This window comes from Falco rusticolus, chromosome 15, assembly GCF_015220075.1.
Source record: "Falco rusticolus isolate bFalRus1 chromosome 15, bFalRus1.pri, whole genome shotgun sequence".
NCBI lineage: Eukaryota > Metazoa > Chordata > Aves > Falconiformes > Falconidae > Falco > Falco rusticolus.
Genome location: NC_051201.1, coordinates 2,082,202 through 2,107,207, shown reverse-complemented (window position 1 = coordinate 2,107,207; position 25,006 = coordinate 2,082,202). Strand labels below are relative to the sequence as shown.

General features: G+C 56.1%; 3 protein-coding genes across 13 annotated transcripts in view; 2 read left to right on the top strand and 1 right to left on the bottom strand.

Annotated features, from left to right (window-relative positions):
* Nucleotides 1–7,906, top strand: part of ZFPM1 (zinc finger protein, FOG family member 1) — a 34,926-nt gene extending 27,020 nt beyond the window's left edge. For 2 of the 3 annotated variants that reach the window (XM_037408900.1, XM_037408901.1), the window contains exons 5-10: nt 1,666–1,768; nt 3,643–3,855; nt 3,989–4,213; nt 4,552–4,647; nt 4,789–4,938; nt 5,124–7,906. In XM_037408900.1, the coding sequence (XP_037264797.1) occupies nt 1,666–1,768; nt 3,643–3,855; nt 3,989–4,213; nt 4,552–4,647; nt 4,789–4,938; nt 5,124–7,342 (3,006 nt within the window). In that variant the 3' untranslated portion in view covers nt 7,343–7,906. The remainder of the gene's footprint in view (nt 1–1,665; nt 1,769–3,642; nt 3,856–3,988; nt 4,214–4,551; nt 4,648–4,788; nt 4,939–5,123) is intronic. The other variant, XM_037408902.1, reaches the window with a different exon arrangement.
* Nucleotides 7,907–9,306: 1,400 nt separating this feature from the next.
* On the bottom strand, nt 9,307–11,205 carry CIDEC (cell death inducing DFFA like effector c). 2 transcript variants are annotated; one of them, XM_037409575.1, is made up of 6 exons: nt 11,187–11,205; nt 10,718–10,790; nt 10,410–10,551; nt 10,168–10,317; nt 9,827–10,011; nt 9,307–9,699 (listed from the first exon to the last, which is right to left on the bottom strand). In XM_037409575.1, exons 2-6 carry the CDS (start codon nt 10,765–10,767, stop codon nt 9,513–9,515), a joined length of 714 nt encoding a protein of 237 aa, XP_037265472.1. In that variant the 5' UTR covers nt 10,768–10,790; nt 11,187–11,205; the 3' UTR covers nt 9,307–9,512. The 2 variants fall into 2 exon arrangements, with proteins under 2 accessions (XP_037265472.1, XP_037265473.1); XM_037409576.1 differs by lacking the exon at nt 11,187–11,205 and adding an exon at nt 10,864–10,952.
* Nucleotides 11,206–13,463: 2,258 nt separating this feature from the next.
* ZC3H18 (zinc finger CCCH-type containing 18) overlaps nt 13,464–25,006 on the top strand; it is a 48,847-nt gene continuing 37,304 nt past the window's right edge. For 3 of the 8 annotated variants that reach the window (XM_037409135.1, XM_037409131.1, XM_037409128.1), the window contains exons 1-2: nt 14,102–14,227; nt 22,283–22,884. In XM_037409135.1, coding sequence (XP_037265032.1) covers nt 22,297–22,884 — 588 coding nt within the window. In that variant the 5' untranslated portion in view covers nt 14,102–14,227; nt 22,283–22,296. Of the gene's footprint in view, nt 13,512–13,593; nt 13,613–14,099; nt 14,228–22,282; nt 22,885–25,006 lie in introns of those variants that run through there. The other 5 variants (XM_037409129.1, XM_037409130.1, XM_037409134.1 and 2 more) reach the window with 5 other exon arrangements.

The following is a 25,006-nucleotide window of genomic DNA, read 5'->3' as shown; positions in this document are numbered from 1 at the left end:
TCTCCTCCCTCGCTTGCTCTTTTTTCTCTTTTTTTCTTTTTTTTTCTCTTTTTTTCTCTTTTTTTTTTTCTTTTTTTTTTAGCTCAGGCCCGTTTATCTTTGCCGAATTAAATCCTTGATTAACCCTTATCTGCCCAGTTTGGCTCCCTATCTCCTGGTTGGCGCCATGTGTCCAGACACCCGGTACAGGATGATTGATTTCTTAAAGATATGCGCGGCTTTTTTCTGATACTTCATTTATTGTCTAAATATTTTTGCTCCCATTTCAGCAGCTCCCTTATCGAGCCCGGCTGATGATTCCCAGCCCTGCTCTCCTCCACCACTCGCCTCCCTCCCTATCTCTGCTTGGGGAAGCGAGGAAGGAATCGCAGCCCCATCCCTGATATGGGCTGTCGCCCTCGGGTCCCTTCGTCTTTGTTGCTGACGGCAGGGGGGGGGTGCAGGGGGTCTCCCCCAGATCCTGCCTGGCTCTGCTGTTCGTTTCCATGTGGAGATTATCCCATCCTGGGGTTTTAGTGGGAACTGGGAACACCGGGTGGCTTTGATGCCTCTGTGGCACGGAGCACCATGCATGCCCATCACTGCACTGATGGAGGAGAAGGAGAAGGTGGAAGAGGAGGAGGAAGATGCCTTCCCACCCCAAGCTGATCCCATGGGGCTCCCCCAAAACAGCCTTTCTCAGGAGAGTGTGCAAACCCACCAGCGTCACCAGCCCAGCAGTGCCAAGGGACCATGGAGCCCCACATGCTGGCTCGCCCTGTGGCTGTCCCCCCACTCCATCCCTGCCCCGCGTCCCCCCGGCCACCCGGCCTCAGGTGATGCCCATGGCGGGGGGACAGCGAGGGCATGGGGCCGTCCTGATAACACCATCCCAGCGGATGCAGAGAAGATAGGGTTTCCGATGGTTATCGGGCCGGTGCAGAGTGGAGACACTGACCTCTTTGTTCCAGGGAGAACAAGGAAGGGCTTGACGCAGGGGCTGGGGCCACCAAGGGGAGCTGGGGCAGGCACCCTGGGGTGCTGGGAGCACCCTGGGGTGCTGCAGGAACCTCCTTCCATCAGGAGGTACCCACAGATCCCCCCCCCGCACAGAGCAAAAGCTCTGCAGAGACCCTGCTCTCCCTCCTGGCCTCAGCACAGGTCATGGAGGGGCCACCATGGTCCCCAAGGGAGCTCAGCCCGGTACCACCAGCAGCACCCATCCCCGCCTCCCATGCAGGGGGGGCCTAAGCCCCCAGCCTCGTTTCCCACCCACTGTCCCTGGGGGCAGGTGGGTTCCCGCAGCAGCGGCAGCAGCGTGCAGGTGCTGCGGGTGCACCATGGGCCGTGCACGCGTGTGTGCGAGCGCCTGCCCGCGCTTGCGCGTGGGGTTTATCACGCTGCCAGCACTCGGCTCCTGGCGGTGATAAGGCCTCAACCGGCTGCGACTGTCAGGCTGAGTTGGAGGGTTTAGAAATATTGGGACGAATAATTAGATTTCATATCGTTACTGCGGCAGCCATCGGAGGATCAGGCAGATTAATTCCCCCCCCCCCCCTTCTGCTCATTAATATTCATTAGCGATGCGGGAAGGCAGAGCCGGGCATGAGCTGAGGGAGGCTGCCGCGGCTCCCTGACCCCAGCCCGTTTCGAGGCGCGGTGCTCACCCCCTCTCCCTGCCCTCAGAGCCCACCCGTGACGCTGGTGCTGGGGGACGAGAGCTGCTGGCTGTCCCGGCTGCCCCTCGTGCCTGGAGAGCCCGACGCCAACGCCGTGATCTACAGGAAGGGTTGGTACCAGTGCCACGTGTCCCCGTGCCTGGGGTGGGGGGCTGGGGGGGCCAGGCATGGCCACCTCGGCACTTGGGTGGGGGAAGGGGTGCTACTGCGGAGGGATAGGTCCCTGTCCCCCCTCCATCCCTGTGCCCCCAGCCCGCTGCCGGTGCCTGCCCACACCTGCCAGCACCCATGGCCCCCCCACAGCTGCTGGGGCAGTGTCTGCTCCTCTGTGACCCAGCACCCCTGTCCCAGCCCTCCCCAGCTGCTGGGGGATAGGAGGAGGGTCCCAGCACGCAGCGGCTAGTGTAAATACTGGTGCAAGCAGTAGTGCAAGTGTTGCTGCATGCAGCTGGGGCAAGATTTGGGGCAAGCACTGGTGCAAGGCTCAGTGGAAGCATTACTGCAGACATTGGCATAGGACTCCGTGCAAGCATTACTGCATGCATCGGTGTAGGACTCAGTGCAGGCATTACTGCATGCATGGGTGCAAGGCGCAGCAGGAGCATTACTGCGGTCGTTGACATAGGACTTGGTGCAGGCATTACTGCATGCGTGGGTGCAAGGCGCAGCGGGAGCGCGGTGCAGGCATTACTGCATGCGTGGGTGCAAGGTGCAGCGGGAGCGCGGTGCAGGCATTACTGCATGCATGGGTGCAAAGTGCAGCGGGAGCATTACTGCGGTCGTTGACATAGGACTCGGTGCAGGCATTACTGCATGCATGGGTGCAAGGCGCAGCGGGAGCGCGGTGCAGGCATTACTGCATGCATGGGTGCAAGGTGCAGCGGGAGCATTACTGCGGTCGTTGACATAGGACTCGGTGCAGGCATTACTGCATGCATGGGTGCAAGGCGCAGCAGGAGCATTACTGCGGTCGTTGACATAGGACTCAGTGCAGGCATTACTGCATGCATGGGTGCAAGGCGCAGCAGGAGCATTACTGCGGTTGTTGACATAGGACTCGGTGCAGGCATTACTGCATGCATGGGTGCAAGGCGCAGCAGGAGCATTACTGCGGTCGTTGACATAGGACTCGGTGCAGGCATTACTGCATGCGTGGGTGCAAGGCGCAGCAGGAGCATTACTGCGGTCGTTGACATAGGACTCAGTGCAGGCATTACTGCATGCATGGGTGCAAGGCGCAGCAGGAGCATTACTGCGGTTGTTGACATAGGACTCGGTGCAGGCATTACTGCATGCATGGGTGCAAGGCACAGCAGGAGCATTACTGCGGTCGTTGACATAGGACTCGGTGCAGGCATTACTGCATGCGTGGGTGCAAGGCGCAGCAGGAGCATTACTGCGGTCGTTGACATAGGACTCGGTGCAGGCATTACTGCATGCATGGGTGCAAGGTGCAGCGGGAGCATTACTGCAGTCGTTGACATAGGACTCAGTGCAGGCATTACTGCATGCATGGGTGCAAGGCGCAGCAGGAGCATTACTGCGGTCGTTGACATAGGACTCGGTGCAGGCATTACTGCATGCATGGGTGCAAGGTGCAGCGGGAGCATTACTGCGGTCGTTGACATAGGACTCAGTGCAGGCATTACTGCATGCATGGGTGCAAGGTGCAGCGGGAGCATTACTGCGGTCGTTGACATAGGACTCGGTGCAGGCATTACTGCATGCGTGGGTGCAAGGCGCAGCGGGAGCGCGGTGCAGGCCGAGGGGAGGCTCTGGCAGCTGGGCCCGGCAGCAGCGCTCCGGCGCGGGCAGACACCGCCATCTCCAGGCAGGCTGGGGCTCAGCCATGGCTGGGAGGAAGCACCAGCTGCAGCTGGGGACAGGGACAGAGGGGACAGGGGTCCCAGAGCCATGCAGGCAGCAGCCCAGCAGCAGGACGGGGAGGGTCCAGGGGGTGGGTGCTGACCGTTCCCCCCACCAGACGAAGCCCTGTGGTGCCGGACGACGCGCGCCCTGAGAGAGGATGAAGCCGTGTGCGCCTTCGTGGTGGCCGAGCCGCCAGCCATCCCCAACAGCCACGCGGTGAAGGCAGAGCCCAGCGACTCGCTGTACCCGGCCGCGCTGCACTCGGACATCCAGCTGCTGCCACAGCAAGCCGGCATGGCCGCCATCCTGGCCACCGCTGTGGTGAACAGTGAGTCCCAGGGGACGGAGAGCACGGGGAGGGGGGACATGGTGAAACCTGTGGTGCCAGGACCACGCCGGGGGTCCCCAGCCTGTCGTGCACATGATCTATGTCCCTTCCTTGTGTCCCTTTCCTGCCGCAGAGGATGTCTTCCCATGCAAGGACTGCGGGATCTGGTACCGGAGCGAGCGCAACCTGCAAGCCCACCTGATGTACTACTGTGCCAGCCGGCAGAGTGCCAGCTCGCCCGCCCTGGAGGAGAAGCCCAAGGAGACCTACCCCAACGAACGCGTTTGCCCCTTCCCCCAGTGCAAGAAGAGCTGCCCCAGCGCCAGCTCCCTGGAGATCCACATGCGGAGCCACAGCGGTATGGCACGGCACGGCATGGCACAGCACACTGCTGCAGCCTGGGGACACCGAGCCACGCACAAGGACCCCGGAGCCTGCTGGGTGGAGGGGCAGGGAGGCTGTGGGGCTGCAGCACAGCTGACCAGTTAGATGAGGTTCTCCCCCAGCTGGGTTACTGGGTTGGGTCAGCTCACTTGTAGGTCTTCCCCCATCTCCGCCCTGTAAAGGTGGAGAGGGCATGCTGCTTCCCACAGTTGGCACCCTCCTGGCTGGCACAGCTGGCCCTCTGGGGTGTGCCCGCGGTCCCTGTCCCCCTTCCCTCGGCGCTGAGCGTCCACCTGTCCATCCATCCTGCAGGAGAGCGGCCGTTCGTCTGCCTGATCTGCCTGTCCGCCTTCACCACAAAAGCCAACTGCGAGCGTCACCTGAAGGTGCACACAGACACCCTGAACGGTGAGTACTGCACGGTGTCCCCACAGGGACACCCCTGTCCCCTCCAGCACAGCCCAGGACAGGGACCTGCTCCCCGCGGGTCTCTGCCTGCCCTGCTGGGTGCCATCCTGCCTGCTCAGCCCCATGCCATGTTCCCTGCAGGTGTTTGCCACAGCTGTGGCTTCATCTCCACCACAAGGGACATCCTCTACAGCCATCTGGTCACCAACCATATGATCTGCCAGCCGGGCTCCAAGGGAGAGGTGTACTCACCGGGACCAGCCCTGCCCGCCGCCAAACCCCTCGCCCCCGGTGGGTACTGCAGGCTGTGGGCACGGGGGGACGCGTGCCAGCACCCATGCAGAGCCTGGCTTCACCACCGAGGGCCGTGTCCCCAGACGGCTCCAGCCACAAGGAGGGGGGCTGGGGGACAGGGGGACAGGGTGAAAGCGCCTGTGCTGGGGATGTCGGTAACGGTGCCTCTGTCCCCTTGGCAGGGCTGAGCCAGACGAACAACGCATCTCTGCGAAAGTGCAGCCTGCCGGCGTTCCTGCCCGAGGGGCTGCCGGCACTGCCACAGCATGTGGTGCTGCATGGCCCCCTGCCCACCCCACCACCTGGCCCCGACACCACGGGCCCCCCAGCACCGCCCACCTCACCCCCCGACACCAGGGCTGGCAAGCTTTCACCACCAGCCCAGCCACAAAACGGGGAAGGGCCATCATCATCATCATCGTCCTCCTCTTCCTCTTCCTCCGGCGAGGCCATCTGCGTCAAGGAGGAGCCTGCCAGCAGCCCAGCCAGCGAGGCGGAGGCGCCGAAAAGCGGTGGCCCCGGGGAGGGGGGCGGCAGCCCCGACGCCTGCTCCCGGACTTCATCCCCCCGCAGCCTGCCCTCGGCGAAGGTCAAGTCGGAGCTTGCCAGTCCCACGCCAGGCTCCAGCCCGGTGCCCAGCGAGCCGGGGACAGGCACAGCCGGCGGCACCGTCTTCCTACCCCAGTATGTGTTCGGCCACGAAGCCGCAGTGGTGCCGCAGGCGTCGGAGATCCTGGCAAAGATGTCGGAGCTGGTGCACAGCCGGCTGAAGCAGGGCCACGGCAGCGCAGTGCCACCCACCATCTACACCGGCACACCGGTGCCCAAGGGTGCCACGTGCTTTGAGTGCGAGATCACCTTCAACAACATCAACAACTACTATGTGCACAAGCGTCTCTACTGCTCTAGCCGGCACCTGGCCGAGGACAGCGCCCCCGGGGTGCGCAAGCTCAAAGCCCCCCCCGGGGCACCCAAGGGTCCTCCTGCCCCAGGGACACTGCTGTCCCCGCCAGCAGGCGATGGGCAGGGGACACCGGCAGCAGACGGGGATGCCGGACAGGATGCCACGCCACCGGCCACCACATCAGAGGTGAAGGCAGAAGAGACGGGGGGCAAAGCGGGGTCCCCTGAGGCAGAGGGGGGGTCAGGGCGGTGCAGTGAGGACAGCCAGAGCCCCAGCAGCTCGGCAGGGGACGAGGGGGACGAGGACCCCAGCAAGACGCTATGCGAGGCGTGCAACATCCGCTTCAGCCGCCACGAGACCTACGTGGTGCACAAGCGTTTCTACTGTGCCTCCCGCCACGACCCCCCCCTCCGCCGCCCCAGTGCCCCCAAAGTCCCCTTCCTGCCCCAGCCTCTCCGCACCCGCAAACGCCGCAAGCTCTACGAGATCCACGGGGCTCCTCACCGCCCCGCCGAACCCCCACCAGCCCCCGACCCCCCGCCAGCCCCTGACCCGCCAGGGGCTGCCCCCTCGCCCCGCTCCAGCCCGGATGCCGATGGTCCCATCGACCTGAGCAAGAAGCCGCGGTGGCAGGGGGATCCGACGCCGGCACCACTGCTGCCCTTGGCCGACTACCACGAATGCACTGCCTGCCGCATCAGCTTCAACAGCCTCGACAGCTACTTGGCCCACAAGAAATACCAGTGCCCGGCCACCCCGCTGCAGCCCCGCACCCTCGAGCACCTCCAGAAGATGAAGGGGACCATGCCAGCCCCCCTCAAGGGTCGGCGCAGCCCCAGCAGCCCCGGCGAAGGGGACCCCGAAGGTGTGCGGGTGAGGGCAGCTCCGGCGGGGAGCCCTGGCATCCCCTACCCCGGTGCATCCGGGGCAGACTCACTGCAGCGACACCCTAAGGGTCCCCTGCCACCCCCGGGGGCAAAGGGACCCCTGGCTGCCTGTCCCTACTGTCCCCTCAATGGGGCCATCAAGAGTGACCTCCTCGAGCACTTCCGTAACGCCCACGGGCTCTTCATTGCCAAGCCGCCGGTGGCCGGGCAGGGGCTCCCTGATGCCCCAGCACCCAGTGCCGGCAGGACACCCGAGTCCCCGCTGCCCACGGCGTCACCCCCCCGCCTGCCTGCACCCCGCCTTCGCCGGGACAGCTTCAACGGCAAGGAGGGTCAGGACGGCAGCCCCCGGGCCCCCGCCTCACCCCGGCCCCCCGCTTCACCTGGAGCCCCCGAGGGACTGCGGGAAGCCACCCGCAAGCCCCCCACGCCCCCTGCCTACACGGACAGGGGCGTGCAGACCCCCCCGTCCAAGGCTGTGCCCAGCCCGGTGCCCAACGGCAACCACAGGTACTGTCGCCTCTGCAACATCAAGTTCAGCAGCCTCTCCACCTTCATCGCCCACAAGAAGTATTACTGCTCCTCCCACGCCGCTGAGCACGTCAAGTAAAGCCCCCCCGACACTGCCCCCACCCCACCGCTCGCCGGGGGGGGGCTGCAGGGGCTGGGGGACTGGGAACCAATGGCTGGCACCCCCTCTTGCAGGGGTCAGGGTGATGGAGGCTCCACTGGGGCAGCTTCAGCATCCGCAGGTCCCTCCAGTATCCCCAAACTGCACCCCAGGTTGGGGGTCTCACGTGCCCCTGGCCAAGGACCCTGTGGCAGGGGGGAGCACGGTGCTGGTGGCCCTGCCCCAGCCCGCGGGCTGTGTGGTGTCCCCACCTCTGCCCCTGCTGCAGCCAGGGCCAGTGCCAAAGGGAAACTGAGGCAGGGAGAAGGCACATGGCCCTGCCCTGGCCAGGGAGCTGCAGGAGGGGCTCTGCCCCCGAGTAGACACTACAGGGGTGGGGAGGGGGTACAGCGTGGCTGGGCTTGGCCCTGGGCACCCTAGTAAGCATGTGGGTGCCCCCCAGCACAGACCGGACCCTGCAAGGGGGCAGCACTGAAGGCAAGGATGAAGCTACCCTGGGAACCGTGTGTATAAGTGTGTACAGAAATAAATATGTCTAATAAAGCTGGGCTGCTGCCTGCATGCAGGGGACACCACGGGGGCTGGCATAGCCACCATCACCCCATGGGGTCAGGGACATCGGGCTGGGGATGTCAGGTGTGTATAGCCATGGGGTGGCAGGGACAGCTTGCAATACCGGGGCAGAGCATCATGTGCTTGTGCCATCCCCAGCATCCCTCAGTGACACCCGCCTTGCCCCAGGTGTCATACATCTGTGTCACAGAGTGGGGTGTCACCAGCACTCCCTGGTGGCACCCACCTTACCCCGGCTGTCACACATGTGTGCTGTGGGCTGGGCTGTCACTGGCACCCTTCAGTGGCACCCACCTTGCCCTGGGTGTCACACGTCTGTGCCACGGGGCCGTGCAGCCACCAGCCCCTAGGCTGGGCTCCAGCTGGTGCTGGGCTGCAGGCTGATGACTCATTAATTATGAGGCTAATTAAACTCCCACAGCCACAGGTGGGCTGTGCTGCCCTGAACCTGGTTCAGGTCTCTGCCACATCAGCAGTTCCTGCACTGGAGCCCCAGATCCCTGCAGTGGCATCCCCAGGTGAGCATGGCTTGGATCCCATGACCCCTGTAGTGCATCATGGAGGGGGGGGTGCCCCTAAGCACCCCAAGAGCATGGCTTCTTACCTCCCCACAGCTCACCCCAGTGCTTCCTAGATCAGCACAGGTGGGTGGCAGTCCTTCCCCTCCATCTCAGCTTGCCCACCCTGGCTAGCAGGGCTTGCACTGCAGGGCCCCAGTCTGGGCTCCCTATCTCCCGCTCGGGTACGGTCCCCCAGCTGCCTGATCAGCACAACCCAGCATCACACGGGCTCTGTTTTGTTTCCCAGTCTGGTATCCCTGGAGCAGCTGGGCAGTTGCAGTCCCATGGGGCTTGGCCAGGGCAGCACCAGCCCACAGGCTTGTGCAAGGCTGGGGCCACAAGGGCTCCCACACACAGGGGCTGCCAAGGGGGACAGGGGTTAAACCCCCACCCCAGGGCAAGAGGGGAGCATCCCTCTGTGCCAGTCCTGCTCCAGGTGCCAACGGCACAGTCAGTGCCCTGAGCAGCAGGACCACCAGCAGTGCAGGGGCATTTTTCATCCCCTTAAGTGGGGCAAGAACAGGAGCTGCCACAAGCTGTTTGGGGATTTTGCGCTGTGCCCTCCCCGTGGCTTGCCTGCAGTGCCAGGAGGGGGTCCCAGTTGTGTGCCGGGGGTGCAGGCCAGGCCTTGCATGCCAGCCAGGGTGCTGGGGTGGCAAGGAGGAGGAAGGCAGCAGCTCCCTCAGGGAGTAGTTGCCACAGGTCACCACCTTGCATGTTCTTGCACCACCACCCAGCACAGCCCCACAGTGCCAAGTAGAGCAAGTGGCTGATGTCCCCCCAGCCAACAAAGATGGGTTGAGACACAGCTGAAGTTAGCAGAGCTTTACTTAAATAAATATATTTACAGAGCAGCAGATAATACAGAGAAGAGCTGGCCCCATTCAGGCAGCGGGATGCAAGGAGAGGCTGTGCTGGGCACTATGGCAACCTCCCTCGGGGCATTGACCTAGCGGGGTGCTGAGACCCCCAGGAACTGAGGGGAGGTGACAGAAGGGGGGACAGGGCACCAGCTCTCACTGCAGTGTCTTCCTGCGGGGCAGGGGTGGGAGGCTGCAGGGCAGGAGGTTCTGCAGCGCGGGGCTGCTCTCCGCTTCCTTTGGCTCCTCTGTGGCATCCAGGAGCTGCTGCATGTAGCAGGAGGTGCCGAGCAGGACATGGCCGGTGGCCTGCATGGTGAAGAGTGTCCAGCGCAGGGCTTCCCTAGGCAGGGAGGAAGGGGATGAGCATGCCTCGTTGCAGCCCACAGAGGGGATGGGCAGCAGGGCTGGTCCCCCACTGCAGCATCCCCATTCCCAGAACCATCTCTGGGCCCCCCCCCAGCACTCACTTCATCAGCCGCCTGGCCCCGTAGCAGCGCAGGTCGTAGGACATGCTGTAGGTGCCATAGAGTGTGGCTTTGACGTTGAGGCACCCCAGGTCCCGCGGGTTGGTCTTGTAGAGGTCAAAGGTGACACAGGCGACATCGATCCTCCGAGGGGGCTTGTGGGAGAGGCTCAGCTGGTAGCCGGACATCTAGGGGAGAGTGGGACCAGGATTACCTAGTGGTACCCTCACCCTCCTCCCAGTCCCACTTCACCCAGCATCCCAGGTACATCCCAGCAAGCATCGCATCTCCCCACTGATCCCAGCGTGGGATGCAGACAGGATAAAGCAGGTTCATGCACTCACCTTGGAGGCAGCCCAGGTTTGCCCCTTGCTCAGGGCCATCAGCACCGTGCCCTCCTCCAGTGTCTGGAAGAAAGCCTCCGTCTCCACCACAGTGCCATCCTCATCCAGCACCAGCGAGATGGGACCCGGGGCGAGAAGGGCGCTCTGAGCCTGTGGAGGTGCAGGGGGTGAGCAGGGCTGAGGGGCAGCCAGCCCACCGCCCACCCAGGTGGAGAGACAGTCCCCAACCAGCCGTGGCTCACCTGGCACAGCAGCTCGGCAAGGCTCTGCGCCATGATGCCCTTGCGCACGCTGCGGTCCCAGTTGCAGACACGGTAGGGCCGGGGCCGGGGGGCCGGGCTCAACAGCAGCTGCTGGGTCATGGAGGCACTTGCTGAGACACATCTGGGGAGGGATTGGGGTGTCCTGAGACCTGCAGCCAGCCCTGGGCAGTGCCAGCCCCCGCCAGGACTCAGCGGGAGCAGGACATCCACTCGGGGAGCTGAGAGGTACTAAAGCAGGGAGGGCTCCGATGTCCCCCACCCTGGGGACGGTGGCTTCCAGCACTTACTTGGAGACAGGAGCAGCCAGGCGCAGGCTCAACGACTTGGCGTAATCCATCTTGGCAAACAGCACGGTCCAGCCTGCTGAGGAGGAAGGATTCAGCCTTGGGCCAGGGTGGTCTGTCCAGAACTGCTTCAGGAGACCCCCACCCACCAGCACCTCCCACGCTCGGCTCCAGCACGGCACTGAGCCGGCACCCCAGCGCCGCTGCCTTTAGGCAGGGGCTGTGCCTGCCCTTTGGCCAGGGCTAGGCTGGCGGTGGCCGCCCGGGCAGAGTCCCCCTGCCAGCACGGCTCTTGCGTAAAGCGGCACATGGGGCTGTGAGTCAGTGCTGGGGCAGAGGTGAGACACCAGCCCACGAGGGCTCTGGGAATCAGGGGCACCCACAATAGTGACCCCAGCCCTACAGCTCCAGGGACAGCTCCAGCCAGGAACCCCCAGGGAGGGTCCTGTGGACCACAAGCACCACCACTCACCCCCAGCAGGTACCAACACCTCCATGCCAGATCGGCCCCACCACATTTATATATATTTTGCAGTGACCCCGCCCACCCAGCCCCACCCTTCCTGCCTCAGCCAGTCACCCCCTGGCCTGCTGCCACAAGGGGAGGAGCTAGTCAAGGGGGCGGGACCAGCCTGGCACTGCTGCCCGGGTTGCTGTGACAGGGTGATGGGGGGGCAACCACCAGACAGCTCCAGGGAGCATCCCCCCGTCCCAGGGACCACGAGCATCCTCCTGCCCCAGAGAGCATCCTCCTGCCCCGTGAACCATCAGCATTCCCCTGTCTCAGGGAGCATCCCCCTGTCCCAGGGACCACGAGCATCCTCCTGCCCCAGAGAGCATCCTCCTGCCCCATGAACCATCAGCATTCCCCTGTCTCAGGGAGCATCCCCCTGTCCCAGGGACCACGAGCATCCTCCTGCCCCAGAGAGCATCCTCCTGCCCCATGAACCATCAGCATTCCCCTGTCTCAGGGAGCATCCTCCTGCCCTGACCGCCAGCATCCTCCTGCCCCAGGGAGCATCCTCCTGCCCTGACTGCTAGCAGCCTTCAGGCTGCCTCACCACCACTTCTCCCTCCCGGCTGCCTCAGCACCACTTTTCTGGGCTGCCCACAGTAAGCCCCCCCCCACTGTTCCCAGTAAACCCCTTCCCAGTAGCGAGCCTCCTCCCAGTGCTCCCAGTAAGCAGCCTCCTGGGCATTTTGTGCCTCTGGGATGTCTCCCCAGGGCAGAATTTGGCCCCGTGTCAGGGAGCCGGGAGAGCAAGGGGCCCAGGGGGCTGTTGCGACAGTGGGGATAAGGGGCACGGTGCTCAGTGCCCAGGCGGAGACGCCAAGCTGGCTGGAGGGGAAGGGGCGGCCATGGCTCCCTGGTGAGCTGCGGTTGCCGTGGGGCTACTGTGGGGCCATTGGTCCCGGACCTTGGGGCTGCTGCAGAGGATGCTGAGCCAGGATGCAGGGCAGCTGGGCCACGTGGCTGCTGGGTAGCCCCAGGGTTGGGGTCACATCCTGTGCTGAGCACAGAGCAGCCCCAGCTACAGGCTCCCACAAAAGCAGAAGTTGCATTGAGGATGGAGGCCCGTGGACACACACCCAGCATGGGGGATGCCCAGGCAGCCTGGCAGCACTGAGGGTAGCTCATTAACACTCTGGTTAATGGGGACAGGGTGCTGAGCAGGCTGGTGAGGACCCGTGACCATGCTCTGGCCACTGGCCCTTGCTCCCCTTGGCACTGGGAGCAGGTGGAGCAGCGCACGCAGCACCATCCCAGCTGGGGTACAGGGCTGCTCGGGCAGGCTGCACCCCACGGCCCTGAGCCATCGTCCCGGCATGTTTGTGTGCATGTGTGAGTGAGCACTTGTGTGTTCCTCCACCTATGCAGGCAGACCTTCATGTGTGTGTCCATCTTCATGCACATCCATACAGAGAAGTGCATTTGCACGTGTCTGTACCTCTGTGTGTGCCTATGTGCATATGCTCATGCATGCATCCATGTAAGTGCATGTGTGTTCATACGTTTCTGTGTGTGCATATGCGTGGGGGTATGTGTGAATGTGAGTGTACCCATGTGTGCACGTGCCCATACCTCCACGTGTGCATTCCCATCCATATACCTCCCCATGCATGCCTGTCCCCATGCTTATGCATGTGTGCCTAGCATGTGCACACACATCTAGCTGCATGTGTCCACCTGCATGTATGTGCATCTCCACGTGTGCATGCACATGTCTATCTCCATGTGCACATGTACCCCTCTGCATATGTAAACATGTACCTCTACGTGTTCATGCATGCCTGTGCTCCTCCTCAGATGTGCGCCCCTCCCTGTGTGTGTGCATATGTGCACGTGCACCCATGCACATCTGTGCAAGCACGTTTGCACCTCCCTGTGCATGCATGTGCACCCGTGCACATATGCACATACACGTGTGCATCCCTCCCTGTGTGCACATGTAGGTATGCATGTATGTATGCGCGACCACGCGCACCTGTGCGCGCACACGTGCACACGCCCGCCGCGGGCGCGTGCCCTTTACGGCACGGCCGGGCCAGCTGCGCATGCGCATACAGGGAGGGGTGTGGCAAAGGGAGCGCGCCCTCCTGCCCCCCCTCCCCTCCCCCCGGCGCGAGGGCCGGCGCGCCTGGATGACGTCACGCCATGGCCGCCCTGCGCCGCCGCGAGTAGAGGCCCCGTCCCGCGCCGCAGCCGCCGCTTCGCCGCCCCCCCCCGCCCCGCGCCTGCCCCCGGCTCACCCCCGCCCGCCGCCCCGGCTCCGGCCCGCCGCGCCCGCCCGCCCAGGTGAGCTGCCGCCCGCGCGGCGCGCTCGGCGGGCTTCGGTTGCGGCCTAGCGCCGGCGAGGGGGAGGCGGGCCCGGGCCCGGGCGCCGGCGGAACCGGGTGGTGAGCGGCCGCGGGGCGGGGGGTGGACCTGGCGGGGGATGCCGGGGAGGGGGGGGGGCGGCGGCCAGCGCCCGGGGGGGTGCTGGGAGAGGAGGGGCGGCCCTCGCTGGGGATGGGGAGGGCGGGCCCAGCGCGGGGGGGGGCCGTTGCGGGCAGGGGAGCGGGGAGAGGGAGGGCGGCAGCCCATGGTCGGAGCGGAGTGGGGAGACGGCCCAGAGTGGGGGGTGGGGAGCGGGTACTTGGCGTGGGCAACCCCTAGTTTGGGGGGGGTGGGGGGCTGTGCTCTGGGGAGGCCGCCTCCTTTGGCGGGGGTGCAGCCTTACCTTGAGGGGGGTGCTGAGCCCGAGGTAGTGGAGGGGGCTGGTGTGGGGATGGGAAGGGGCAGCCTTAGTTTGGGGTGGGTGTTATAGAAGCGAGTGGTTTGAACTGGGGGCACTGGGGAGGGAGCTTGCCGTTTGGGGGGGCTGTCCGGCCCCCTAGGGTACAGGCAGCTTTGACTGTCGTGTCCCCTTGTCATCCCCCCCCAGCCAGGCAGGTGGAAACAGGGAGAGCTCCAGCAGCCTCGGCCTGGGGGGCACAGCAGAAGGACCTCAGCCTGGCAGGAGGCCCTGTGAGGTAAGGGAGGCACAGGGGGAGCTGGGGTCCGCAGTGGGAAGAAGGGCCGGGGAATCACAGTGGCATGTGGGTGTCTCTTCTGTGATGGGTGGGTGGGTGCATCACCCATGGGGGTCCATTCTGCGATGGGTGGGCGCATCACCCATGCAGTGCTGCTTTTAGTTGTCCACCCAGCGCAGCAGGAGCGCTCACTGCTCAGAGCTGCTGTTGTCTTTGCTACTGTTATAATACGTAGCTGCTGCACATGGTTCAAATTCCCTCCTCGAGTTGCTTTAGCAGGGTTGTCTCTTCTCAGAGCTGTCCTTCTGGCACCCACGCTAACAGTGTTTTCTTTTACTGCCATCGGTAGCTCACAACTTCTGCAACAACTGTTAACAGTGCTGCTTTGGCTGTAGCAAGAGCAGCACCTCCAAGGCATGAATTCTTTCTCCTGGCCTTCCTAAGGTTTGCCTAGATGAAGGAAAAGAGTTGCGGTCTAATCAAGACAATTCTTTGCAACACTGCTAATTCAATGTTCTAAGTAAAGTTAGCCTCTTGAGTGTGATTAGCCATAAATCCTACAGAATACAGGCATAATTGTACTTGTTTTCTTCATGGGACCGAGGAATTGATAATTCAAAATTAGCATTTGCCAGCGGAGAGCTGCAGGAAGAGCCGTGTGTGCTCCAGCAACAGGGAAATCAGTTACACTGTGAAAACAAACTCCAGCTGCTTACAGCGCCATTTCTCTTCAGGTTTCGGTCCCAAAGTCTGCCCAACAGAAAGCAGTGGTTAAGGTTCTGGATTGGAGCTCTCTGAGCCCTTCTTTAACAGTCAGCTTGCTAAAAAATGGCTGTCACCAAGCACTTCTCTTAAATTAATACCAAAAGGCAGCTCAGTTTTCTGCATTAAAAGCTTCCTTGACAGCTGCTAGGTAATTGAAGTTTGCTATGCATCTTCAAAGTCAGTGCTTCTCCAAGGATGACAGATAAGTGTGTATTTTGGTTAATTAACCCTGCTAATGACTGTAGTTTCGTTCAAAGCAAAGGACTGGCTGCTTTGCTTTTGTTCTAGACGTCTTTAGAGTTTTATGTGATGTTCCTTTCCTGGATCACGAGGCATTTTATTTCCTTCTCTTCCTGTTGTCACTACTCTTCCATATTTTTTCGCTGTTGTGGTTCCTGCCCTTCATTTCTGTTTTCCAGTTTTTTGTTGTTTCTCTTCTGACTTGCCCTGTCAGCGCTATTTCCCATTCATTCTCCTCAAATCACTCATCATTCTTCGCCCATCCTTGTGGCTGGACTTGGACCATGCTCCAGAACTTTTCTGGTCTGCATTAACCCCTGGTTTTCACGTATCCGATTAATGGAAACATTTTGATTTTGCATCAAGCTCTTTGGCTTTTAAAGTGTTTTTTATCCTTTCTGTCACAAATATTTCTGCCTGCAGCAAAAAAGGTTCCTTGCTTCTTTCCTTCATATCTGTCCTGTGACCACCCCAGGAGCTGTGAGGTCTCTGCTCAGGGGTACAGAAGTTGGGTACGTGCTTGGTTCTTGCCGTCTGACTGATGTGTAGGATTTCAAGACTGAAGCTGATGGCTCTGTCAAGCTCCAGTTTTCTATATGGTCCTTGGTGCCTTCCTGCTACCAGAGGTGCTGGAACCATCTGAGCCGTTGATTCCCATACTATATCCAAGGTGTATTCCTCATTCATGTGGAAAAATCTTTTTGTGGCACCATATAAAGGTGCCTTGGAGGGAGGAATTTAATGAATGGAAATAATGCTTGACAGGAGTACTTTTTTCCTTGGTGACTGTTTCCAATCCTGTCTCAACTCACAGGTGTATGTATCAGTATAGGTGCTGCAGTGGGTTAGAGCAAGCTGCCATCCTTTCCATATGAGTTCCACTTCGTCTGCTCCCAAGACACTACCTGCAGCAGCAAGTCAGTTGTACACAAAGCCTGACCTTGTAGGCTTAATTGAAGATGCTGCTCAAACTTTTCATGAGTTCTAATTGGAAGCAGCGCAGCATAGACCAGGAAGAAAGAGAAATTGAGCCTCTTGGCAGCAACAGGCAGCATTGAGAGCCACGGATCCAGAATGTGTGTCAGTGTAGGCTGCACTGCCTTAGAGTAGTGTCCAAGGTACATGTATGATCAGACTAAAAGCTGGTTGACATTTCTTCATTCTAGTTTTGCACCTTTTGATGTTGTTCATTTAAAAGAGAGTAGAAGTTGGGCTTGTTCTTTGAAAACAGACCTGCTGCAAAGAATTCCAACGTGTTGACTCACCTACCTCTTGCACTGGGCAAATCATTAACAAAAGTGTAAGATTAAAAATACTATTTAAAATCTATCCTGGGATTACCTGGCAATATTGAAGTTGAGCTTTAAAAAGCAACTTTAGAGTAGCAAAGGGCTTTTCTCTTACTGCCTTTAGTGCTGTGTCAAGGCTTTTTCATCTCAATGTTATATTTTAAGTTACAAAAAGTCTTGAATATCATTAAGCTTTGGAAAAAATACATTATAATGTGGCTGAAGCAGATGAATTTAAATTTCCATAATACCACCTCAGTGTGCAGTGCCTTTTTACCTGGGGAGTGGGGTGAAGAATCTCTCTAATTTTAAATGTTTTCCAATAACGTTAAGACAAGTGGAACAGAATGGGCCCCTTCATTGTTGCATCCAGGTCCTTGCAGGTGAGGATGGCAATGTGAATGCCTAATTTAAAAGGAGCATCTCTGTTCCACTGTATGCAAGCCATGAAACACTGACAAATTAAGGAGTAGTTAATCCTTCATTCCCTAATTTGATAAATTCCAGAGTTCAGTCTGTGAAACTTCAGCTCTGCCTCCTGTTGATTATGTATTGTGTAACTAAAAGCTGCTCTTTTCTGCCAGACCTGACTGTGTGTGTGAAGCAGCTGCCTTGGAGGCCAGTCAGGGCTGTGTGCTGAGTGAGCATGCTGGCTGTGCCTCTTCCAGCAGCCTGTGCACGTGCAGGGAGAGAGGTGAGGGGCTGCAGGGAGAGAAAACACGTTTGTGCCAAGAAAAGCTGCAGATCATTGCAGCCTAATGTCCCCTAAGGACACCAGGCTGCTGTAGCCTTTTTCATCCAGGATCTAGGTGATGCTAGGCATGTTTCTTCGGAGTGCTTTCTGTCATGTCTAGATACCTGGTGACCAAAGGGCTGAACTTAGGTTTGCAAAAACCAGGTGTTCTCTGTTGTAGCTGGGTGTAGTGGAGTTCCGCTTGGTGAGCTGAGCATGCTGAGCATGATGCAGAGGCATTGATACTGAAAACAAGATGGTAAAGCCCCAGGTCTCTTGTTGAGGAAATTTCTTCACTTTCTATTTTTGGTAGTCTGTCTCTAATACTGCTGCCTCACAGCACTAGCAGGGACGCTGCAAGCCAACAGGGGCAGGCTGGAGGCAGGAGAATCCAGAAGGAGCAACTGGAGGGAAAGTCTTGCTTGACCTGACTGCTGTCTGTGGGGTCAGCGAGTGCCATCTGGCTCACACCTGGGAGGGTGGCATGTGCGTACTGTGGGTGCAATGGCTGGAAAGTTTAGCTGCCAAATCCTCAATTTTTTTCAGTGAGAACATCTGAGCTGCTTTTAAGGGGCTTTCAACTCAAGGAGGCACCCATAAGAGATTCTAGGGACAGTAAATGACATGCTTTTGGCTGAAAGTGTGCCCTACTATTGCGTTTGCACCAAGGCGCCTCAATGGAAAGGCTGTACCAACTTGTTTAGCCTGGCAAAGTGAGGGTTTTGTGAGCCTTGTCTGAAACACTTGGTGACCTGTCCTGAACTATTCTGTTTCAGACATGTGGAAAAATTGGACATGCTTTGAGCAAATAAGTCAGTCTTGTAATAGAAGAGGTTGCGGAGCTTTGGCCAAAGGCAGCTTTGCCTAAACTGCCTGTAATTTTAAAGATACCTCTGAAGATAAAACACTGCTAAGTGAGAAGTATCATTATAATACCTGGTTCTTGCTCCATCGTCCTGAGCTAGAAGTCAGACAGTCTTGTCTGTAAGTTAGAAGTTAATCTTGCAGGGTTCCAGAGATTTGGGATAAACTGTGATTTGCAGATTACTCTGAAACAGAGCTTGGGACACGCATTTTAAACTGGAGTTTAACTGGAGTTGCCACCACGCGAAGAGTAAATCCATTGGAGCTTGAAAGGAAACTTGGGTGGCTAGAGCAAGTGAAGTACTCTGGCACTTCACAAAACTCTTACTATGGTACTCTTGCCTGTCATAATGTTTGATATTTCTTTTTTTTTCTGCAAATGAGTGACTACAAGTAATACAGACTTGCTCAGTGATAAGGCATTCTCCCATGTTGGATCACACTTCTGTAACGTTGCTGTTGCCATAAAGCTGCTTGTTGGAATACTGTACCTTCTTCCCTCGCTCTCCTCCTGGGCTCAGAGCCTTGGGCCTGAACAGAGCTAAGGAATGGCTGGAAAAAGGTTGGTTTGGGGGTATTTTTTGGTCTGTTATCTCCCCCATTGCAGGAGGAGTTGCTGTGACAGCGAGTTAGTGGAAGGAAGCCTAACTTTTGGATGGCTGCTAGAGCAGCATCTTGCCATCATGTGGCAGAACTGCTGTCTAGTCCTGTTCCATCACTAGTCTGGCAGTTTTCTTTTAATTTCCATTTCCCTATTTTTTCCTGCTTCTGATTTTACCCTTGCATATCGTGGGTTTCCTTTGGGGTGTTTCCATGCAGTTGTAGGTGAGGTTGAAGCAAAAATCCAGTTCATTGGTTTTGGGATGTCTTTTCTTGCCTGCTAGTGAACTTGGAGCAACAGCCCTTGGAGACTGGCTGGACTGTGGCTCTCACTGCAATAATTTGGCATAAGAGGTGGTGGAGGAACTGTAAGTGCCTCCTGTGCATTGCCTCACTGCCTGCGCAGATAGAGGCACGGGGAGGATGGAAGGCCTGTTGCTGAGGGGAAATTTGCTGTTACCTGAATCCAGGGAGTACACACCAAAACTGGGCCGCCTGGATTTTGTGAACCCTTTTCAATTGGGCTGTCATTTATTCTGTTTCTTATCGTTTCTGATTAATAGGAAATTATTGTGACTGATGGATGCCTGGGTTTTTAAAATAGCTTTAATAGTTGCTGGTGGAGGTGAATGATTTATACTTACCACCTTAGGTGGTGGTGAGAATGCGTTCATATTTGTTTTCCCCCATGCCTCTAAAGGTCTCGATGTCGAATGCAGAAGGGCATTTGGTTCACTTAGATGCTTTTTTCTTTGGTGCTGCTTATTTGCAAATGAGAAAACAAATTTCCTGAATACATCTGCCCTTGACAGCTTTTATATTTCTACTGGCCTGGTAAGGCTGACCTTTCAGATGTAATACGCTAAGTTGTTCTACATGCACACAAAGTGTAACTTCTCAGGCTCTTAAACAATTGAAATCACCGTCATAAACTTGCTGTTAAAGCCAGTAACAATTTGTGCAAGCATTTCTGAACTGAGCATCAACCTTTATATACTCAGTAAGAATATAATTCTGGATTACATCCTGTTTAACTGCCCAAAGCTGCTATCTCCAGGAGGCAATTCCTGTCTTTTAATTGGGATTTTAACTTTTCAGTAAAAATCAAAACTTTGGTTATGAGCAAGAGACAACTTCTTCAAATGTGCAGAGAAAACAGAGTAGCTGGTAGGAAGCTCAAAATGTGACTCTGCTGCTGCTCAGGGTCCTGTTGAATGTTTAGGTCATCCTCATGTATATCAGTTAGCTAATACCTGTGTGGGGCTTTGAAGACTTGAAGTAGAGCATAGTTGTTAGGTATGAATGCGTAGATGCATACTGCTTCTGGGAGTGGTTTTCTTTTTTCTTTTTTTTTTAAAGCTTCTTCTCTGTAGACCTCCCATAGTATAACAAGCAGCATTTTCTCAAATGTGACTTTCATCTTGAGAGTTTACTGGAAATACCAGTTAACGTCTTCACTAGGGTGAAGGCAAGAGTTATTATCTCAGTGATGACAGTGCATCTGGCAGTGTACAAGACATAAATACAACAGCCCTGGTCTTTGCAAGTTTATGAAGAAGCAGACGAGTAGCACGGATAACAAAGTTGTCATGCCTTCGTGATTTCCAGGCGTGGGCTCTTAGCATACAGAAGAGATGCTCCATGTTCCCTGCGCTTACCCTCCTGCTGTGTTTCAGCACTGAGATTCCCAATTCTGTCATTACCAAGATGGTTTGGGTTTCAGATGCTGTGAAGGCTTGAATTTGCTTTGGTCGTGTTTACAGCACGTGGCATTCTGTTTGGATGCTGTGGCTTGGTGTGCCTTCTGCCTGTCTGTTCTTGCTCTTTGATGGTAAATAACCACCTTTACTGTGCAGAACCAGTCAGAGGAGCATAGCAGAGTCACAGGGTGGGTCAGGAAAAGGTTAAGTAGCAGAGAGCTGCCTAGCGTTAATAACTTTTATTTAGCAAAGGATTGCTGCATGTGTTTAAAGGAGCTACCAGACTCTTGTATTTTTAGCATTTCTGCTCCAAGGGTCTTAAAAATAACAGGTAAAAATCTGGTAATTGATGCCACATTTTTGTTGCACCAGCAGTAAATGTGCTTTGCAGGGAGGTTGTAGCTAGGAGCAGCTGAAGTAAAACATGATACGTATTAAGATGAAGTCCTGTTGATTTGTGACTCCACAGCTTTTCTTTAGCCCTAAATATGCTTCTGTAAGCCTTGGGTTTGTCTTTACCTTTTCATTTCTGTCTGACGGCTGCCCAGGCTTGCTTAGTACAGGCCTTTGGGTTTGGAGGAGATGACTCGTACTGAGACGGTTAATTCAGTCCCCTGGAAAGGTGCTGCCTTGAGAGGAGCCAGTGCCTCTGTTGAACTGTTCCACTGGTACAACCAGAGGACTTCGGTGGGTGCTTTTATCCGAGCATTGGCCGCCTCGGTGCTGGAAAACCTGTCAAGACATCTTTCTCAGCTTGGGCACTTCTGGGGCAGCCAAGCACTGTTGGTTACTGCTGGGAGGGGGATGTAGCAAGGAAAGAGTTGCTGTCGTTGTTTATAGTGGTAGGGACATGCTGCAGCAGGAGACCACAGCTGAAGGGTGAGAGTTTTTAATCACCAAGAGCTTTTGTCTAGATGTGAACCAGTAATCTTCCTAGTAAGAGACAGCTCAACCGGTTCCTTGGGTCAGACGGTTCTTCTATAATTTGTCTTTTGTTTTCTGGAGTAAAATAAATAGATGTATGGGTTGGGGTTTTTTCCTACTTTACATCTTTTCCCTTTCTGTTGCATTTATTATGCTTATTCTAAAGCAGACGTCTCATTTTTAACATATTCATGTCAAGCACATGTTCATACTGAGCTTCTAGCAAAATTGCACGATGCAGACAGTTATGAAGTTGATCTGCTTCTTTGAAGGAATTTTGAATCTTTACTGTATAAAGCAAGTGGAAATTAGATGGCAGTACATGCACTGTCTAAATCAAACCTGATTAAAAATCCGAGAGTTTTCATGAATGCATACTGCCCTTGCTTTCATGTCTATCCCGGGTGCAGTGTAAAAACCCCTGTAAAGATATAGGCTGTTTTTCCAGCATCACCATAAGTTGTGCTTCTGTGCCTCTTCTGGAGTCTGTGCAATCTGTGGTGTCGTGCACTTATAGTTACAAAATACACCTGACAGTCTGGCCCTGTGTTCTGAAGCTTACTTGCTTGTTCACAGAGGAAACACCACTGCCCGTTGTGCCTGGGGTGAGGGCTGCCTGGGGATCTCTGATGGTGATTTGGTGGGAGTGTTTGTGCAGCCTCGCCTATTAGAGCTGGTAGATGAAATTTCAGCCTTGAGCTCCGTTGCTGTATGTGAAGGGTAGTACACTCTAGTCTGGGATAATGCTGGAATCAGTTCTTTATGCATTTTAAACCCTGTATTTCTGTCTTGAAGGTACTATAATAAATCATGTTCATGAGTTCAAGCAACCTTTTCTTCTTTAGGGGGTAAAATAAAAGAATACAAATTCTTCAGGGTGAGCCTTTCTTGATTTCGCACCTTGTTCCCCCTAACAAGTGTTGTTTTCTACCCTCTGCAGACTATTGGGTACTGATGGATGTTTCCGACAGCCCTGAGCGAAACCCCTGCTCTCCTGATGAAGAGGACCAGCAGCTTTCTGATGATGAAGTCCTGAAGGAGAGCTGTTCAGAACGGGGACTTGATGGAGAGGGTGGACAAGGCAGTGTCCTGGGAGAGGAGGAGGATGCAGCCAGGGGACTGGGTCATGGTGAAGAGGAGAACCACTCGGATGAAGAAGACCACTTAAGTGAAACTAAGTCTCAGGAGTCTGACAACAACGAGCAGACTGGGGAGCTGAAGAGCCCTCCACCTGGCAAAGGAGAGGAGGAAGACCGGACAAATGACCTAGGTGATGAAGCATCCTCTGTCACCCGTGAACTAGATGAGCACGAGTTGGACTATGATGAGGAAGTTCCTGAGGAACCAAGTGCTGCTGCTGCAGAGGAGGATGGTGAGAAAGCTGCTGGTGAGGATGATGAAGAAGAGGAGAAAGGAGATGATGCCCCTGAAGATGAGAAAAAATCCAGCAGCAAAAGTGATGATGAAAAGGATGGCCAGGATCCCCTCAAGGAGAAGAAGAAAGAAGAAGATGATGGAGAAATTGACGATGGAGAAATTGATGTAAGTAGGAGCTGGTCTGAGGTGGGCAGAGCCCTGCAGGGAGAGACCTGTCTTTGTGTTTCAGAACTGTTTGGCTCTTAAGCCGCCATGCTTTCCTTCTTCTTTGACATGAATATCTGTTAGTTGTGTCACTAGTGTGCAAACAACACTTTCTTTGGAGGTAAGACCATACTATGTACCAAGTCCTAAACTCAGTGGCTGGGACATTCAGCACCACATACTGTAGAAAAGCTTTGTGCTGAATATTGTCAAAGCTGTCACAAATAAGCTTTGCTCCCATTGAATATGGAGGGGTTCCAGTGCTTTAAGAAACTATTCTGCCTCAGCTCTCCAGAGGACTTTTGAATGATGCCGACAGCAAATTACTTAGCCATGGATTAGGTGTTCATAAGCTGTCTCATCAGCTCAGGTTGAGAGGCTGGTGCTGTGGAGTGGCTGCCATGCTTGAGGCATCAGCTGTGTGCAGGAAGCCTGTGGCCCTGAGCTATTTGGTGGGCTCTAGCAGCATCTGGGTGCATGGAAGAGGAATGAAAGGTGCTGGGCTTTCTGGAAGCTTGGTTTTCTAACCAGGCAACCTCTGTGCATGGTTTGGGTGATGTGTTCAAGAATGCACAGTCCCAGTAGCTACTGTTTCACAGGTCAGGAGAAGTGCAGCTATTTAGAAAAGTTGAAAACTGGGTTTAATTGCGTTCGTGATTAGGGCAAATAGCACTCTTTATTCATGTTTGCCTTCAGATAGGAAGCACTGCAGTGCAGCAGTTGTATTTAATACAACTAGTTTTCCTCTTGCAGGCAGAAGACAGGGCAAAGCGATTCTAGGGGTAGGAACCCTCCTGTTCCTGGTCTGGTGGACACCTTACTTGAATCTGAATAGTGGGAGTGCAAAAAGCAGTGCAAAGAGAAGTTGCTGGACCACAGCTCTCAGCTGGCTCTGCTCCTGGCTGTTGGTGCCCAAAGTGCTCCTGCACGGCTAGACTAGGTTGGGGCAGTGTTGTGAGAATGTCCTGGTGACCAGGCAAGGAAGCAATGGCCTGTGGATGGGGTCACTGGTGGGGCTTCTCGGTTAAGGAAGGGAGGGCTTGGACCTGGGAGATGGTGTTGCTTTCCAGTCCCCGTTGCTGTGTAGCTGACCTGGCGACATGCTTGGGAGGCTGGCGGAGCCTCACTGGAGACACCATCCTCCCTTTTTATTCAGGAGTCATATATGGTGTATTTCTTGCTCTGATGGTGTTTTGACAAGTTCTGTTGCTTAAAAAAGGTGATGTAATTTTTCTTTATCATGCCCATTCTGGCAGGTGATTTTGTTAAACACAGTCTTCCAAAAGTTTTGTCTATTTCTGATTCAGTTAGAAGGAATTTAGCGTGTTGCAGGAGAGTCCAGGCGGGGGGGGGAAAAATTCCTGGAGTCCTGACTTCATGCCTGCTTCTTGATTAAAATATGAATGCTTTCCTTTAGAGTCTAAGGCATTCTTGGGAGTGCTCTCCTTACAAAGCACAAGATGAATCTGTACTCTGGTTTTCATACATTAACTCATAACAGGGTTCCCAGCTGCCTGATTCCAAGGAGACCTCACAGAAATAAATACTTTCCCTTTTGTTCAAGTACAGCATTTGCAAAGACTTCACACAGTTCTTTTGAAAGAAGCGGAGTTGAGCTGGTTATACCATTCACGCGTCATTGAATGCCATCCCCAGCTTTGGGGGAAACTGTTAAATCTCTGCATTTTATTCTGCTTTCAGACTTCTGTCTTGGAGGGAGGGGAATATTAATGCAAATTTTAATTTGAATATATATGTAGTCTTCTAAATCCGTTCTCGTTCAGGAGAGCTCTCTTTGCATTGCCCTCACAGGAATGCAGCAGAAGCTGTTAACCCATCTCTCTGTAGATCCTTTGTTTGTCAACAGTCAAGCGATGGTTTTTTCCTCCTTTCCAGCTGCTGAATTGATCAGGGTACATAACTTTCCTAATCTTTTCTGTGTAGACAGCTGCTGTGGCTGCCACAGGGTTGCTGCGATCACCATGCAGAGGGAAGGCCTCCAGCAGATGCTCCCTCTTCAGATGTTTCATATGCTGAAAACCTCTGTGACGGTGAAATGGAGGCAGACGGAGGGAAGGTGTGG

Coding starts and splice junctions, on each gene's coding strand:
- CIDEC (XM_037409575.1), bottom strand. CDS start 10,767: ATGGATTACGCCAAGTCGTTGAGCCTGCGCCTGGCTGCTCCTGTCTCC. Junction 10,318..10,409: donor TTGCCGAGCTGCTGTGCCAG/GTGAGCCACGGC, acceptor GCACCTCCACAG/GCTCAGAGCGCCCTTCTCGC. Junction 9,700..9,826: donor GGGGCCAGGCGGCTGATGAA/GTGAGTGCTGGG, acceptor CTCCCTGCCTAG/GGAAGCCCTGCGCTGGACAC.